Source organism: Athene cunicularia, assembly GCF_003259725.1.
Source record: "Athene cunicularia isolate RWA chromosome 13 unlocalized genomic scaffold, athCun1 chr13_part1, whole genome shotgun sequence".
NCBI lineage: Eukaryota > Metazoa > Chordata > Aves > Strigiformes > Strigidae > Athene > Athene cunicularia.
In genome coordinates this window covers 19,719,279-19,736,354 of record NW_020799117.1, presented here as the reverse complement: position 1 = coordinate 19,736,354, position 17,076 = coordinate 19,719,279, and the positions used below count along the sequence as shown (strand labels likewise).

Genomic DNA, 17,076 nt, shown 5'->3' with positions numbered 1-17,076 from the left:
ACAGACAGCTTTGCCCCAAATCCTATTCTGGTGCAGTGGCAAAGTGGAGACAGCAGTTAGAAATAGAAAAAACAATAAATACTAGGGGGGAAAAAGGGAAAAGGGAGGGAGCGTAGAGCAATTAGTAGAAATGAATAGTTGTGGAGTGTGAAAAATTGACAAGGAAAGCCAAAAACGTTTGGGGAAAAGCAATTTTGACACACTAAACAGAATAAGGAGTACTTTAAAAATTATGTTAGGAAGAGGTGGAATACAGCAATTGTCATTTCCAACTGGAGACTGCAAAATTGTTAATTATGTAGAAAAATGCACAAGTATTCAATAAATAATTCTAGTGATCTGGACTGAGACATAATGTAGGATTCAGTACCTGCCAATGTGTTGGTAACCAGCAAAGACATTCAAAATATCATCTCCTTCAAATAGTGATATTTGAAATAATCGGATAAAATAATTTGCACCAAAGAGTGAAGATCTAGAGTAGGAGCTCCCTGATCCTGCGGTGTTAATGGAGCTGAGGACTCCAGGATGGGCCGGGAGGAGTGGGAGGGCAGTGGTGCTGTGAGCCAGCTGTGGTCACGATGGGGATGCTGTGTGCACTGCACACTGTCCTCACCAGCCCCAGGGAACAACTGGATTAATAGCTAAGGCAGGAAGCTCAATGATGGAAATAGCATTGACGTCAGTCAGTGCATTTTGATGGGGAGGGATACTGGGCAGTGTTATTACATGACAGGTCCAGCTCTTAAACCTTTCCTTAGGCATCTGCTCCTGGCCACTGTGAGAAACAGGATCGACTCTAGGCATACCTGTGGGTCTGAAGCAGCAGAACTGGTTATGTTGGTGTGAGTTCATACAGCTGATCAGCTTGGAGTTTGATGAAGAGCCAAGTTGATAATGCGTTGTTGTTGTTGTTGTTGTTGTTATTATTATTATTATTATTATTATTATTATTATGAAGTAACACTAGTCATTATAAGTAAAGCATTGTTAAATAGATGAAGATCTGGTTTATCAACAGCTTAGTGAAGAAAAGCAGTCGTTGGTTGGGAGACCTCGTGGAACAAGGTTCTCTTAGAGGAGCTCTTCCACAGCAGTACTGTGCCTGCTGCCATTCAACGTTGTAATCAATGATCTGGAAGTAAATATAAAATCACCGCTGATAAAATTTGCAGCTGACACCGAGATTGGTGGAGTGGGAGATCATGATGAGGATAGAGCAGTCATGCAGAGCAATCCAGATTGCTTGGTAAACCGGGCCCATTTAAACAAAGTGCATTTTAACACAGCCAAATGCAAAGCTGTACATTGAGAAATAGTGAATGCTGGTTTATATCCTGGAAAGCACTGACTCTAAAATGGATTTAAGGGTCACACTGCATGAGTAGCTCAGTGTGAGCACTTGTGGTGCTCCCACCAAAGGGCTAATACAGTCCTCAGATGAAAACAACTGAGATGTAGGAGGAAAAACAAGACTCTGCAGAAAGCCCTGGTGAGATGGCACCAGCAGCCCCACACTGATCGCTTCTGGTGAGGAATGGGGAAAAACTGGGGCAAGTAAAGATGAGGGCCACAAAACTGATTTGCTGGCTTGCAGGTTGAGACTTAGGGAACCTGGTTTGTTTAATTTCTCAAAAAGAAGATTGAGGCCTGCCTTGACTGCAGTGTACAAGGAACTTCTTGTGTAGAAAATGCTGCGTGCTGAAAGGCTCTTTAACCTAGCAATGAAAGGTCATACAAAACCCAATTTCTGTAAGTCAGTGCCAAACAAATGGATTCAGTCTTTCCATGACTCCAGAACAAGGCTCTCTGGGTGGAGATCTTCAGCCAGACACAAGATACTAGGACTGTGCCGAGTACAAGGGGAGCACTAACCGCTGCCAGTGCCGTGCTGCTGCACAGTCTTGGAGGCTTGGAGGGGATTGGGGTTGAATGTGGATTGCCTTTGCCCTGTAGTGAGGAGAAGAGCCCTTCTAAGGGCTGCCAGGCAGGATCTGACACCTAAAGGAGGTATTTTTTAGGTAAAAGTGATGCTGTGTGGCAGGGGACCCCTCAGGGGAGGGATAGTAGCTGTCACAGGCTGGTTTTCTGAGGCTGTTTGTATTATTGCAGGCACCCCAAGGAACCCTAGCAGTTTGTCTGGGGTTTTACAAGCCAAGGTGAAAGCAGAAGCTTTGAGCTAGGGATGAGCCACAGCGATGGAGGAAAGCAATTTCAGTCAGGGTGCAGGAAGCAGCCGTGGGCCAGCATTGCCTGGCATGGTGGGTAGTGACGTCTGTGCAGTGAAGGGTTTTGCAGGCTTTACACAGCTGCACAGCCTACAAAGCCGGCTGGGGGATGACGTCTGGAGGGTCACTTGCACACAGTTCTGCTGTGGGCAGGACTGCCTTCACCTCAGCTCCTCCAGAGCTGTACACGAAGGCCTCCTGGGAGGTGCTTGCCTATCCCTTCATGACAAAGATTGCACCGTCTGCTTTGGCAATCTATTGCACTTAGCTAAACCTACCACTGTATTTTTTTTCCATAGTGGGTAAGCTTGGTCTTCCCTGCTGCAGGTGAAGGCCATTCCTTCTTCTCTGTCCATGGTTAAAAGCAGCAGCTTTCTCCTTGCAGAAGGCTTTTATGAGCTTCAAGAGTGATGCCTTTGCCACCCTTAGCCTTCTCCTTCCCAGAGCAGTTTCCTCAGTCTTTCTAGGCTTTGTCATGATTTCTAACAGCTGCTAGTTTCTATTCTCTGCTTATCTGGTGCGTGTGTTCTTGAGAGTGGTGCCCAGACTGGACACAGCTCTGCCTCTGAGGTCCTGCCTGAACCCAGCAGAGCAGACAGATCCCTGTGTGTCTTAAAGACAAAGAGCCTGTTTATGCATCCCAATATAGATGCATTTTTTGGTGAGAGATTGACACTGTTGATGGATAGTCAACCCATGATCTGTTGTAACCCCCAATCCCTCAGCCAGCCTGCTGCTTGTGTGGTGATTATTTTTCCCAAGTGTGCAAATGTGACAGATATATTCCACATCTGTCATCCAAGCAGTTAATGAAAATACAGGCTAGCGATGGACTCCGAACACAACCCGAAGAATTTCATTTGATACATCGTCCCAGCTGCAAGGCCTGTCTTCAGTAATTACTTTCTGAATGCAACTTTCTAAATGCTTTGCATCCACCCTGCAGTAAATTGCACCTAAGCAGAAAAATACTATGCTGCACCTACACTGTTTTCCTGCATTACTTATGAGAATATTGACTAAAATAGTGTAAAAAAACTTCCTAAAGTCAAAATATAACATTTACTGCTCCTCCTTCATACACAAGGCCTGATGTCTTTTCAAAGGAAGAAGTTCAATGGCTTGACATGTTTGTTTGTGACAAACCTACAGTGGCTGTTACTCATTTCCTTGTTATCTTGTAGGTACTTACAAAGAGTTCTTTCATCTGTTTCAGTATTTTTCCAGGAACTGAAATTAAGCTAACTGTTTTATAATTCTCCAGATCTTCTTTTTTCTCATCTTTAAAGACAGGAGCTATTTTAGCTCACTTACAGTCTTCTGGAAGCTCCCTGATTCTCTACAAATTCTTTAAAAAAAGTATATATTAAAAAAAAAAAAAGCCAAAAAAAAAAAAAAACTAACAGCTCTGAACTTGCTTAAATCAGGTCTCTAAGCACCTGGGGTGAATTTAATCAGGTTCAACCAACCTAAAAGCAGCTAGCTCATCTAAATGCTCCCTGTGTGTTCCTTCTCTCAGTTAGTCTCAATTCCTTCCCCTTCCTCGTTGGTGCTAACTGTGTGGGATGCCTGATTGCCACTCAGTTGTAGTAAAGTCATCAGCAAAAAAAAAGGTGTTCAGCCTAAATGGTGTGTTGGTTCCTCTCTCTCCTGATCACTTTCAGATCCCCATCAAATAGCTCCTTCCTACCTTTATGGGTGATTTTGTGTCTTTTCCTCTCTCTTGGTGTTTGTGTTTCATTCTCTGCACTCATCATACTGCTCTTGCCCTATGAACTTGTGCTACCCTTTCTATTCCTTGGTAATCATAACAAAGGATTGTATGGAAGGATTTGGAGGAGGATAATGGTGTAGTTTAATGGTTGTTTGCAGGGAACTCCTCCCAAGCATAAGGCAAAGCTGGAGAGACAAAGTGTAAAGTAGGGTCTTTGAAATGTTTAACAAGCAGACAAAAGAAGCCATGGTGATCCTTGATGGAGAACATCTTAGGATGAGAGATGGTGTCAGACCGGAGGCTGAAAGGGGAGGGATGATGTCATCGTAGTTCTGTGCTGGGTAGTGATCCCATTAGAGAGTCTCTTGGGTGGGTTTGGCCAGGTGAGTGTCTGAGAGTGTGAGTGCAGAGTGGAGACCTCAGATGAAGAGTGGGGTGGGGGGCAGTGATTCAGGATGCTGTGCTAACAGGGGACCTTTCTGGAACTTGCCTGTCATGGGAGAGGTCATCTGCCCAGGGTTGTCTCTGGATGGAAGAGGAGGCTGGGGCACGAGCTGTGGAGGGAGTTGTTGTGTCGGGGGAGCACAGGTTCCACACAAGGCGTGCTCCCTGCATGGGTGGTGTCTGATGGGATGCTCTTGGCTGGGGTGGAGCCCAGTGCTGTGTCTGTTGGGCTGGCTGTGGGGGGCTGATGATGGACGCTGCTGGTGTCAGGAGTGCTGGACAGGAGCACTCTGCCTCTTTTTAGGGGTCAGGTTTGGTGACCTCTCTTTGCCTTCATCTGCTGGGTGGGTGATGCAACAGCTTTTTTCTTCTCTCCCAGTTACCTCATCGCCGAGTGACGTTCTCTGCAGCCAGCCAGGCTCAGGACCTGCAGGATCCCTCCCAGCACAGCTACTACGACAGTGGGCTGGAGGAATCAGAGACCCCAAGCAGCAAATCATCATCGGGGCCCCGCATAGGGCCACTAGCCCTGCCTGAGGATCACTACGAACGCACCACGCCCGATGGCAGCATCGGGGAGATGGAGCACCCTGAGAATGGTATGTGCTCGCCGCATGTGTGCCTGCCCCTCCCCAGGGACCCTGTACCCGAGGCTCTTCATCCCCAAGGCTGCACCTCCCTTGGTGTGGGTGAGATGGGGTGAGGAGCTCTCAAGTCTGGTGGGGCTGGGAGATTGGAGAAGACGTGAGGCTCAAAGCAAGAGAGAAGCAAGAACATGGTGGGGAGGGGAGAGGTGGGTGAGGGAGAGGAGGTCTGGGGGAGGTTAGGAGACGTAGGAGTGGGAAGAGTGAGGGGTCATATGGGTTTGGCAGGAAGCAGATGGGTTTGGCATGATGTAGGCAGGGGGCCCAACAGGATGGTCCGAGATGGCCGTGCAGGTGGCATGCAGAGGGGGTTGTAGCCCAACTGATGGTGAGCTTGTGTACCACAGTCAGGTGGTCCCATGGGTGCTTCCCCCCATGGCAGGGCAGGGGTGTAGGGACAGTTGGGATGTGATGCAGCTCTCCGTGCTGTGGTGGGTGTTGGAATCGTGGGAGTTTCCTGGGGAGCAGAGGAGTAGAGAAGTTTTAGTGGCACGGACTGGGGTGAGCAGATGTGTGGAGTGCAGGATCAGAGAGTGTGGTGGTGGTAAACTCGAGAGCGACATGTTCTGCCTTCATGGGGCCCTTCAGATCACCTTCTGCTTGGGTCCACCTTTACCTGAGAACCCCACCAGAGGTGTCTGCAATCTCACCATGGGAGAGCTGGCTTTCCCCTGCCCTGGCGCAGCTTCAACCCCAGTTCTGCTCCTTGTGCTGCCTCTGTGCTGCCTGCCTGACTACCCTCAATGAGCTCACTCCCCAGGCTGTCTTCGCTGGCCAGCTTAAGTTGCTTCCTTGGACTTGGCTCTGGCTGTGTACATAACATCTACTTTCCTATACCTGCTGCCTTCTGTGCTCTTGTACTGAGGGGAGGTTGCAGTGGAGCTGGCAAGTTCAAAGAAAACCTCTGGGAGGGAAAAAAAGGAGATGCAGAGGGTTCTCCTGAAGTCTCCTCCTACTTCTGGGAGCACCCTTGACTTTGATACAGGTCTGTATGTGGTATGAAAATGGCTGAGAGTGTGTTCAGCTCGTCTAGGGAGTTGCAAACCTGCTGGGTCCCCCTATTAAAGAACACATGGGCCTTAGGGTAGTTTGTGGTCTTGAAGGTCTAGTGGAACATCTCTTCCTTCTCGCCAGGTTAATTCCTGGAGTAACACTGGAGTTCTCTACACTACGACCATTGAAACAAGGCATGGTGGTGCCAGGTCTGGCAGGGTTCTCAAATCCCATTTGTTGCTCTTGCAATATGAGGCACACTCCTGTCTAGGAGTGTTGTGCAGATCACTTTATTCCCAAAAGTACTGGTCAGTCAAGTGGGAAGAGCATTATGGAGAGGTCCCTGGAGTCCTGGTGTGGGATGACAATGATGGACTTCCCAAGTGCCCTTGAGTACCAGACTGTGCCTGCCAGAGAGGGTTGAGGGTCATGTGAGCAAGGACATGCTACATGGCTGTGCTGAAGGATATAGTGGGGCAGTGATGATGATGGGCCTGGAAGAGGGAAGTTTGAGCCCGTGAATGTGGCAGGCAACCCAGAGATGATGAGGGAGGATCGGGGCTAAAAGTAGAAAGAGGAGAGAGAGAGAGAGAGAGAGATGAGGAGGACCTGGAGGGTGTGCAGCAGGAGATGGAGGGCAGAGAGGGCTGCCTGTAGTCCTGGGGATGTTAATTGTTTGCCCGATGGGGATGACCAGATCCAAGGAAGGCTAGGGGACACTGCCCAGAGCAGTGGCTGTCACAGGGACAGAGCAACCAGGCATGGCTCCCTTCCCACAGCATCACAAAAACCAACCTGCCCTATAAATTGGGCAGCTCCTTCGCTTCGCACAAGAGTCCCTGTATATGTTCATAGCTCAGAAGGACAGAAATCACCACACACCCATCCATGAACAAATCCACGTGTGATACAGACATGTGCAGAGGCTCCCAGGGGATAACTGTGACCCTGTTCTGCTCACCATTCCCCAGCCTGTCCTGTCTTGGCTCCCTTCACGTGGCAGTGGTTGGGAAGTCAGGCTCCAGTGCACCAGCAGCTGTTCTGACCTATGTAAACCAGGTTCAGTGCAGAGGCCATGGCAGGCCAAGGCTCTGGGGAGTTCACTGGTCAGTCCTGGTGCTCTGCAGATAATCTGGCAAAGCCAGTTCAACTTGAGGGGCTGGGGTCAGGGTTGTGATCACTTAAGCAGACTTTCAGGGGACTCTAGCACCAGGCCAGATGATTTGGAGATTAGGAAGTACTGATTGTGTTAGATCAGTTCATCAGAGTTGTGTTTCCCACGATCCACCTGCCCGAGATGTGGCACATCAGACCTCTCTGTGGCACAAAGAAGACCTCTCCATCTTGTTTGTCCGGAGAAGGGTCATGTCTTTCTTCCTGCAAAGAGTCTCCAGTGATGTGGGACCATCATGACCTTTCTGGGAACTGTCCCACCATGCCCTTGTCTTGGCTTTTGCAGCTGCTTGAGCAGCACCAGCCCCCCAAAGAGATTAGATTTTGTTTTTTGTGAAGCTGGGAAGACTAAGCCATTCTTGACCTTATATTAAGCTGAAGAGATGAATTGGATCCCACACATCCTATCTTGCGGCACGAGTGCAAGACTGACACGACTGTGCATTTTCTAGGCTTTCATCTAGTTATAAATATCCAACATAACAGGGCTTCCATTGCTTTCTCCAGGAGATTATCCCTGCAGCCGAACCAATCTGATAAGCAAGTATGCAAGGCTATTTATAGCGTTTCAACTGGAAGACAGATCCATGCCTTTTCTTTGTAGATGGTTCTTCACTTGATTAACACACATATCAGTGTCCTCCTTTTTTGGACACTTTTTACTGTGCAGACTGCAGTAAAATGCTGTATTGCAGGGGCTGAGCCAGGTCCTTTTCAGGAGGAATTACGATGTTTCTGATGAAGACTTCTCCAGTATCTTGGCACTGATGTGCCAGCTCCTCAGTTATCCCAGGCATTTGTCATCCCTGGTATTTTACCTAGCTGCCCACTGTTTCCTCCCCAACATTTTGCCGTGCTGTTATCCACTTCTGTGGGTTACACTGAGCTGAGAACTGAGCTTAGTCTCCCACTTGGCCACCCGTTGCTTTTGCTGAAGACATCTGCTCCCCCTGTATCACAGATTTGCTTTAGTTGGAAGGAGCCTGGGAGTGATTCTGCTCTGCAGAGGATCTGCCCTGTCGTAATGCATGCAGAGCTTGGATTATGAAAGTGCCAGTCTCTCTCTGCTGATGATGGAGAGAATTTAGCAAGATTACAGGACCAAATACGTGCAGTTTAGGAAACATTACATGAAGCCAGTGTCACTCTGTCACTGTGTGGTATGAAGGTACCTGAGATGATGATATACTGGATGAAGTATTTCTGAATTATGTTCTTCGACCCACAGAACAGGGGCAAACATGTAATTTGTTTTATCCCCATTATTTAAAGTGGGGACCTCATGCCATTTTTAATGCATGTCATTACAACCCCGCACTGAATATGCAATTAACAATCATCTCATGAGCTTTCGCAATGCACTTGGTGCAGTAGTATCTGTACTTCACCAATGTTAATGAGTTTATCCTCTCAGCTCCCCTTCTAGGGAAGAAATTCTGCTATAGGTGGGGAATGAAACAGAAAATTATAATCTGCATTTCTGAGATGTCTGCTAGCTTTGGGTGAGCCCTGGATGAGCTAGCAGCTCCTTGGTCTGCTCTTTTAGGGTGAGAGCCACCATAACATCCCAGTGCTCCTGAGCCATGAGGCAGGTCTCCAGCTGCTCTTGAATGGCAAAGCTGAGGCTGTATCGGCTGTCTCTGGGCAGCTGCTGACGTACGAGGCATGATCGTCATGGCTTTGGGACTTTGTGGCAGAGCTAGATGTAAACCTCTCTCTCCTGGTTTATAGCCATAGGCTTTTCTGACAAGACCAGTCTTTTTCTCATGGTCTCCTACCTCCTCTGTACACCTCAGCACAGCTTGAGCAAGTGAATTGAGATACCATTTCCAGAATTTGACTGCTGGACTTAATAAAACCCTTTCAGTGTAGATTTTTCGAAAGATCAGTAGATTGATGCTTTTTAAAGCCAGGAGGAACAGCTTATCTAACCCCTGCATAACAGGCCATAAAATTTCCCCCTGTGATTTCTGCGTCTCACCATGGCTGAGCGGGAGCTCTCCTTTGGAAAGATCCCATTTTGATAGCAGATTGCAGATGGTGGCGTGCGAGACCCCTGGTGAGCCCTTCCAGCGGTAGATTCTGTCTGCCCCGTTTCACAAGCCTACACTTAAACTCTGCTTAAGGTGCTCTAGCTCCCATTTCCCATTGAATCTTACGATATTAGAAGACACCTGACTTAATGCGTACTTGTAGATCACATGCAAGCAAGTCAACATTTAAAGTTCTCTTTGATACACTCAAAAACTGAGTCAAGTCCCTTACAGTGAGCAGAGCCAAGGCAAGACATTTTGGCAGCTGGGTCTCTCTTCCTTTCCTCCCACCCTTCCTTGCGCTCCTCCCAGCCATTGCCATCTGCTCATGACACCACCACAGACCTGCAGACCCATTCCTGGGCAGCAGCAACATCTGGCACATCTTGGATGTATGTGCTGCTTTTTGGCAACCCTTGCAAAGGCAGCCTGGGAAGATTTTTCCCTCCTGCTCCCCTTTGCTACACTTCTGATTATAGTTCAAGTGTTCTGTTCCTTCATAGCATTTTTTCTCTGCATGATCACCAATTTGCCAGCAACCTTTTAGCGGTGTGGATGTGCCCAGCTGATAGCCCACAACTCTCCAGCAGCACTCAGTGACATCCATAGTAGCACCAGGCACAGAGATAATGTGACTGCTGGTGTTTGTCTTCATAGTCTCATGACAGGCATGTATGTCCATCGCCTGCAGAGCTGCTGCTGCCTGGCACTGGGCTGTGTGTGCACCCTGCAATATCACAGCACTTTGGGAAGCTGTGTGGCTCAGAAGAGGGCTCCCAGTGGTCCCTTCTCACTGCTCTTGGTGATGAGGTGGATTTGCAGCAGTGGATAGCCACTATCTCTTGTCTTCTGCTTAGTGTCAGTCTGGTCATGAGCTTCTTTTTAAGATTCTCACTGCTATTGTTGTTCAGTTCCTTCCAGCCAGCAGACAGGACAAAAAAAAATACTTTCTGTCTCTTCCTCTGGCGGAGTGAAGTCTCTAGATCTTAAAACCTATTTTTCTTTTTTTTTGCATTATCTTTAAATGTCCCTTTTGTCTTGATGAAAGTGTTCCAGGCACATGTTCAGTCTGCAGATTTTTTTTTTTTTTTCAAACATACTCTGCAGCATTTTTGCTTTGTTGCAGAGCGCTGAGGAATGCTTTATACTGGGTCCCTGTCTGGGGTGTGGGACTCAAGGTAGCTCTTGTGCCATTGCCAGTCAAAGGCCTGTGAGCCCAGATCAGTTGTTACTGAAAGATCTTACACCTTGTGAGAGAAAACTGAAGGTTTGGTGTAGGATAAGATAAATGCTGCTGTCCATGAAATAAAGAAAGAAGGTCTTTGGCTGGTGTTGTAGACCAGTCTCCCCTTTGCTGACTGAGAACCAGCAGGTCACACACCTGACAGCTGAGAACCACTGGGTTGGGTCTGACTGGTGCTTGGACAGCTCTCTAGCTGCAACATGGTGGGATTTTTTTTTAACTGATACGCAGCCCTTTCCTATTTAACACTGAGTATTAACATCAAGGCTAGAATTACTTATTGTAGATGTTTTGTCATTACTAGTAGTTTCCAAGTCCTGCTCTTGTTTAGGGTATGCACAGTCTTTGTGACCATCTTCTGCATGAAGACTGCACGTCTACTTCTACAAATTATGTCTGGGTTTCTCAGTGATCTTCAGCTCTACAGACATCTGCATTTCTTCATAAGAAATTGCGAGCTTCTCCACTTTCTTCACTTAACTTTGATTCATCCCCAAAGACAATTTCTGATTTTCCTAATCACTACTGAAGAGAGATGTGAGTGAAGATTTTTGTCACGAGAGACAACATCCAACAGATTGCAAATGGTCATGGATTACACCATCTTGGTTTCAACATGCCATTTCTGTATGAGCTGTAATTTCAAACTTGTTCTCACCCTATTTCTTCTTTTCCATATTTTCCAGCAGCTGTGCCTAGGTAAATTCTCTCTTATGAAAGAGCCATTTAGGTCAGAGCAGTTGTGTCATGCCACATCAATCAGGTCACCTTTCTTAATTGTACCAAGGATCCCAGGGTAAACAGGATACAGCTGGTTTTACTTCCCCAGACTGAGTAACAAGTACATTGCTACTAGCTACAGAGAATGCCTTTAATCCTCTCAAGACCTTCTAAGAAGGATGCTACTTGGTTCAGACGTTGTCCAAAATAGCTTTAATAATTTGACAGTGTCTTTCTTGTCTCAGAGGATTATGTGATAGTACACATGTAAGATTGTCCTCAAGTTCTCCAAAGATCCTTAGCGGATTCTGGACATCTCTAGAGGAGTTATTTGAAGGAACCAAATTTCCCTGTTGGATTCTGATTACTTTTTTCACCCCTTCTGTCCCTGAACTGTGGTTGCATTACATGATTATAAAAAATCTAGGCAAGACAGTTGTTCTGAGTCAATGCCCAAGAGACAAAAAGCTTTATAATTCAGTAGGGAGATGCCTTCTCTTGCAGAATATATAGGTCCCTGTGGCTATATGCATGCCTCCTGCATTCAAGATTGTGTTTTTTGAGTTTTTTTCTATTCCTTGTGATCCTCGGATGGGATGTGACATCTTCTATTCTCTCTTGCTGTCTCTGGCAGGATGATGGAAATCGGTGAATGTCATCTCCCTTCTTTTATGTCCTTCACATTCTTCCTGCTTTGAACCTACTGGATGGAGAAAATCCTGTCGTTTTTCTTAATATTTATTCTTTCTTCCATTTGGAAGCCCTACCCAACATGATCCTCTTCCTGCACTGTCATGAGTGCACATCTCAGGGAGGTGACCCTGCTCTAAATTTGCTGTTTTATTGGGCAATACTGCAGAGACCAGAAGCTTGGAGAATATGCCGAAAGCTAGTCCAAAACTCACCTTGCTTTTTGGAACTGCTCTGTTCACTAGGTGTGGTCAGCCCCACAGCAAACTTTGAGACTTTTCTTATAGGAACCAACTGCAAACAGATGGGAACATATAGTTTTTATCTAAAAACTATAAATGAGCTTATGCAGGGGAGATGACTTCTATGCTCCCAGGGAAAGGAGGCTTTCCCAGTCTTCCAGACGAGGGAGATGAAGCAATGTCATGTTCTTTCTCCAGTCCAGGACAGGAACATTTTCCACCACCATTTCATCTCAGCAGGCCTGGGGCTGGGTCATAGCATTCACCTGGCAGGACATGCACTCCTGCAGTCCTAGTGACACCAAAACAGGGAACTTCACCTTCCAAGGTGGCTACAAGGTGAGATATAGGTGACTGCCACTCAGTCTGCACAGGTCTCCTTAGGTTTTTTGCTTTTGCCTGGCAGTGGCTGAAAATGTCCATGTAAATGGTCATGCATAGCTATTCTTATCTGTACCGAATCTAAACATGCCTTCTTGTATAAAGTCTGTTTTCAAGGAGTAGTTTATGTTATCCTCAAACTATTCATGTTCGACTCAAGTTTGCTAAACTGTGTTACAGGAAGAGGCTTTCAGATTTACATCCACAACAGGAACAAGAGGGTGGTTCCCTTCTTTGTTTGTACCATGTTGGTCTCCAGAGAGAACATTTCCTCTGGATGAGGTGGTTGGATGAAACTCCTTCAGACTCATCTTCTGTGTTTTCTATAACATTTAAAAATATGCATTTGGACAGGGCTTGAGACCTGGTGTCCTGCCTTTGGACAGGTGCGCTGGAACAATTGCATATGGTCCATGTGACATCCATGGGGAAGAGCCAGCAACTGAGTTATGAGCACTTCTGTTGATGAACCTGTTAACCACAGCCAGCCCCCCATGTGTTTTGTTAGCAAGAGTGCCAAACTAGGCAGCTCCTCTCCTCTGTGTCTTGGTTTGCTCATCCCTGTCCCTATGACATGTGTTCTGTTGTGCCAACACAGCTGTTTGTCTGGCTGCATGGTGAACTGGACTGGGGAGCTGATCAGGCTGAAGTTTTGCTGGATCACTTTTTTTTGCCATATTACTCTTCAGTCAGAGCAGTTTTCCTAACCTGACTATTCTATGGCTCCACAAAGAGAAGAGCTTGCAGAAAACAGGTATTTTGCAGAAGGGTAGTGATCAGCCAGATGAGGTTGGCGCTCATGCTTAGAATACGTCTAAACCAGAAAAAACGACCAAGTGTAAAAGAAACAGACAACTAGGATCCCTCAGCAGTGCCAGACTATTTGTTGTTTTCACAGACCTGCTTCCTTAGAAAGCTCCTTTTGAAGTAATTTGACATGCCATTTCCAGCTCCTGTATGATCTAACTCAGTGACTTCCCCTTTATCTGCCTCTGAATGCTCCTGAATGTCTCTATAAACCTTCCAGCTTGGCAGTTCCTCTTCCCATGTAAAGGGACCTGCATTAGTGTGGGATTTAAACTTAATGCTAGGGAAGCTTGTGAGGTCTCCCTTTTGAGCTTCTTGAAGACTTCACACTGCATTTTGTTTCTCATAAAAATAGCATGTGCCTGAGTTTAAAGGATCGGTCAGGTGCAGATCCTTCAGGTGGAAAATCCCTCTCATGGGCATGAGATAGAGGATAAGGGATTCATTCCTGTCCCTGGTGAAATCAATGTGAGCTTTGCTATTGAGACAGGTCAAATGTCAGTCTCAGTTGTTCGCTCTTCCCCAGGATTTTATCTTTTTTACTCTCAGTATTAATGAATCGCTCTTCCTGTCTCCTTCCCACAAGCTCTCATCCATCCTGATTTGAAGTCACCTCCATTAAGTGGTTGTAACGCTAGGTCTTTACTTTACTTGCAGAGAGGACACTCCATAAATCTAACATTAGTCATGGCATCTGGCGAGAGATACCAAGGATAGGCTGCTTTGACTCAGAGGTTATCTAACCGTATCAGCCCCTGCATTTGCCTTTCTTCTCAGAGAGCTGAGGTTCCCCTGCAGGAACCAGGGCTCATTTCGTGTGAGCTGATGCAACCATGCAGTCAGCTTAGGGCCAGTGCTGACACAACAGAGGTGTAGAGAAGCCACATAGTGGTCAGCTCTTTCTTCCCGGGGCAGTGTGGTTGGACCTGGGCTCCCTTTCCTACATCTCAGCCCTCTAACCAGACTGAGCAGGACAATAAGCTTTCAACAAGCAGCAATGGAGGAAGCTTATGTGCTTTGGCTGGCAGGCTCCATTTTCCCAGGCAGGCACATCTAAACAGGTCTTGGAGGCGTGCAGTGACAAGTTGTCTGTGTTTGTTGTTACTGGAGACGACAGTGGGATGGAGAAGAGGTTGTGCCTTTGCATCGAGTACAAGACTTCCCAGATAATCTTTACAATGGGCTTCAGCCTCACTCCTTGTGAGGAAAGGAGGGCTGCACTTCACTGATGGAAGAAGGGGACTGCCCAGGGTCTGATGGCTACTTCCTCCACCAAGGTTTTTTATTTTTGGTTTTGTTTTGGGTTGGGGCTTTTTTTATCACTAAAAACAAAGACCCAGATATTGTTCTTGGACTTTGAGGTCAACTCCACCAGCACAACTTATGTTTACTAGGCTAAACTCTTTCAGTCAGTGTTGCTTCATCCATCCTGTCCATTGAGAAGGGTTCCTCCACAGTGCTCACTCCCAAACTGCACCAGGGCGCTCATCTGACAGACAGCTGCTCTGAACCAGGTGAAAACAGGCTAACCTCAAAATGAGCTGGACAATGAGAACAGTGCTTGTGGAGGGTCTTGGAGATGCTTAGATTTATACTAAGGACCCATACTCCAGTGTAAGAAAGACTGGCATTATCAGGTTTATCTTATTTCACTTTTAAAATCATTTAGGATAAACAGTCAAAAATGCCACGAGTGGGGAATAAATCAGCTCAGATGGCCCATGTATGAGAGAACGTGTGCCTCTGCTTTAGTCTATCTGTGTTCGTATACTTACTCAGATAAAAAAAGTAAAACATTCTTACATGGGTGGCCATAAACACTTTGTTCTAGAAACACTGAGAGGCTGAGGAAGGGATCCAGCAGAGAGGAGCAGTATGCTGGAGTACACAGGCACAAGTTAATAAAACCATCAATTCTCAAATAGTTATATGCCCATGTCTGTTTTAAAACAACCTTTCTTGGAAATGAAAAAACGAGGAGGCAGTGAGAGAAAGGAGAGGGTTAGGATATGGTCTTTGTTCAGGGATGTGTCAGAACAGCATGTTGTGTTATTTTATAGCTGCTGAGGAAAGAGAAGATGGAGTAGGGAATGTAAAATGACAGAGTGAGTAGATGTGATATTTGCCTGATGTATTTTGCTGGTAATTAGTATAATACCAATTAGACATAAGTAATCTTTTTTTCTTCTTCAGCTGTATAAGTTATTGCTTGAAAATATGCCAACTAAAACCAAGATATTAAACTTTGAGGGATATGGAGATTTCTGCTCCTTGAGGATCTCTAGATGAAATTACTCAGACAACAGGGATCTTGACAAAAGCAAGACTTATTATATCTAGAAAGAAAATGAATAAAAGCAAAATAAATTGTGTATTCCGTGTCTAGTGTGTAGCTGCTTATTAGCCACACAGGAAGGGGCACCCACAGAGATGCAGATAAATCAGTGAGAGAAGGCAAATATCTCACCTCTCCTGAAAACAATGCTACTTCGATGTTATTGTTCACTCTATCAGTTTCCCTCAGCAGCCGGATCCCAAACCCTTCCCGTGTTGAGGAAGTTCCCCGCTGCAGGTAAACCCTGCTGCCCACACACTCTTTATTTTTCATTCCTCAAGCCCTGTTTTTTCTCTTTGCTAACCCACATCATAAGACACAGGACTCACCTTGTTTTGCCTCTTGGTACCTTGGGACATAAACCTCCTTAATGATGATTAATGGCTTACTTCAGAGGGTCAATTGCTGATCCCAGACCTCTCAAATCACAGATCCTTTTGAGCTCTTTACCTGTCTGCTTCTGGGCTGCTCTTTTGAACAAGTACACCGCTGCTTTGCTCAGTGCTACACACACATTTTCTATTGCAATAGACTATGAATAAGAAGCAGACCTGCTATTACCATCTTCTCCCTTTTGAAAAAAAAGAAAAAAAAAAAGAAAAAAAAAGTAAAAATTATGCCCTTGGACTGATTTTGCAAGTTCCCATACATCTCTGTTGGACCATGAAATCAAAATCTTCTCATGATCGTCCTGCTGTTCCCTTGTGTTGTGCTTTGGGGGTGACAGAGCTGGCAAATCCCCTTTGCCAATCTGCCTCTAATGCAAGGAGATGATGTATCCCCGTTGTCCTGCCAGGATGTTAGGCAGCAGGTTTAATCCTCACTTGTTCTTTAAAGCCTGTTTTATTCATTCTGTGCCTTTAGGACTGCCTCTGGCGGGTCTCCCTGGAGTGGTGCAAACTTTATTGCATCTAACCTCCAGCAGTCTGTAAACTACAGCACCCAGGGGTAGCTGGAGGTTGATATTCCCTATCGGAAGCGATTATCCTTTTTCCCACTGTCCCACAAGAGCACCTTTCTGCCATCCTAATAACAAACACAGGACAGAGCAATTCATCAGCATCTGTTTTTTTTTTTTTTCCTGGGTCTTCCAAACAAACCATAACCAGTGTGCCCCATTCCTAATCCTCCCCATTTGCATCAGCACACTAATTTCCTCCTATTTGCTCAGCAGACTGTGTTGGTGTTGCTGCCTCCTATTTTTACATGAGGAGGTGACTTCTCCCTGGCTGTGGCCATCAGCACTGCAAATCCTTTCAATGCTTCAGTGGGGAATCATGCCAGCAAGATGGCAAGTGGTTCAATTCAGAAATGTTAACCACCTGGGTTGATTTCTTGGCGTGTATTTTGGCTGCACCACAGGAAGATTTGACCAGTGCATATGCCACTTCTGCCATGTGCCAGCCATAGAATGTCTCCCTATTTAGTT

The 17,076-nt window shown here is 46.2% G+C and overlaps 1 protein-coding gene across 1 annotated transcript in view; it reads left to right on the top strand.

The window, feature by feature from the left end:
• Positions 1-17,076, top strand: part of PCDH1 (protocadherin 1) — a 46,243-nt gene that overhangs the window by 16,695 nt on the left and 12,472 nt on the right. Inside the window, exon 3 of the mRNA XM_026857971.1 lies at positions 4,766-4,985. Within this exon, the coding sequence (XP_026713772.1) occupies positions 4,766-4,985 (220 nt within the window). The remainder of the gene's footprint in view (positions 1-4,765; positions 4,986-17,076) is intronic.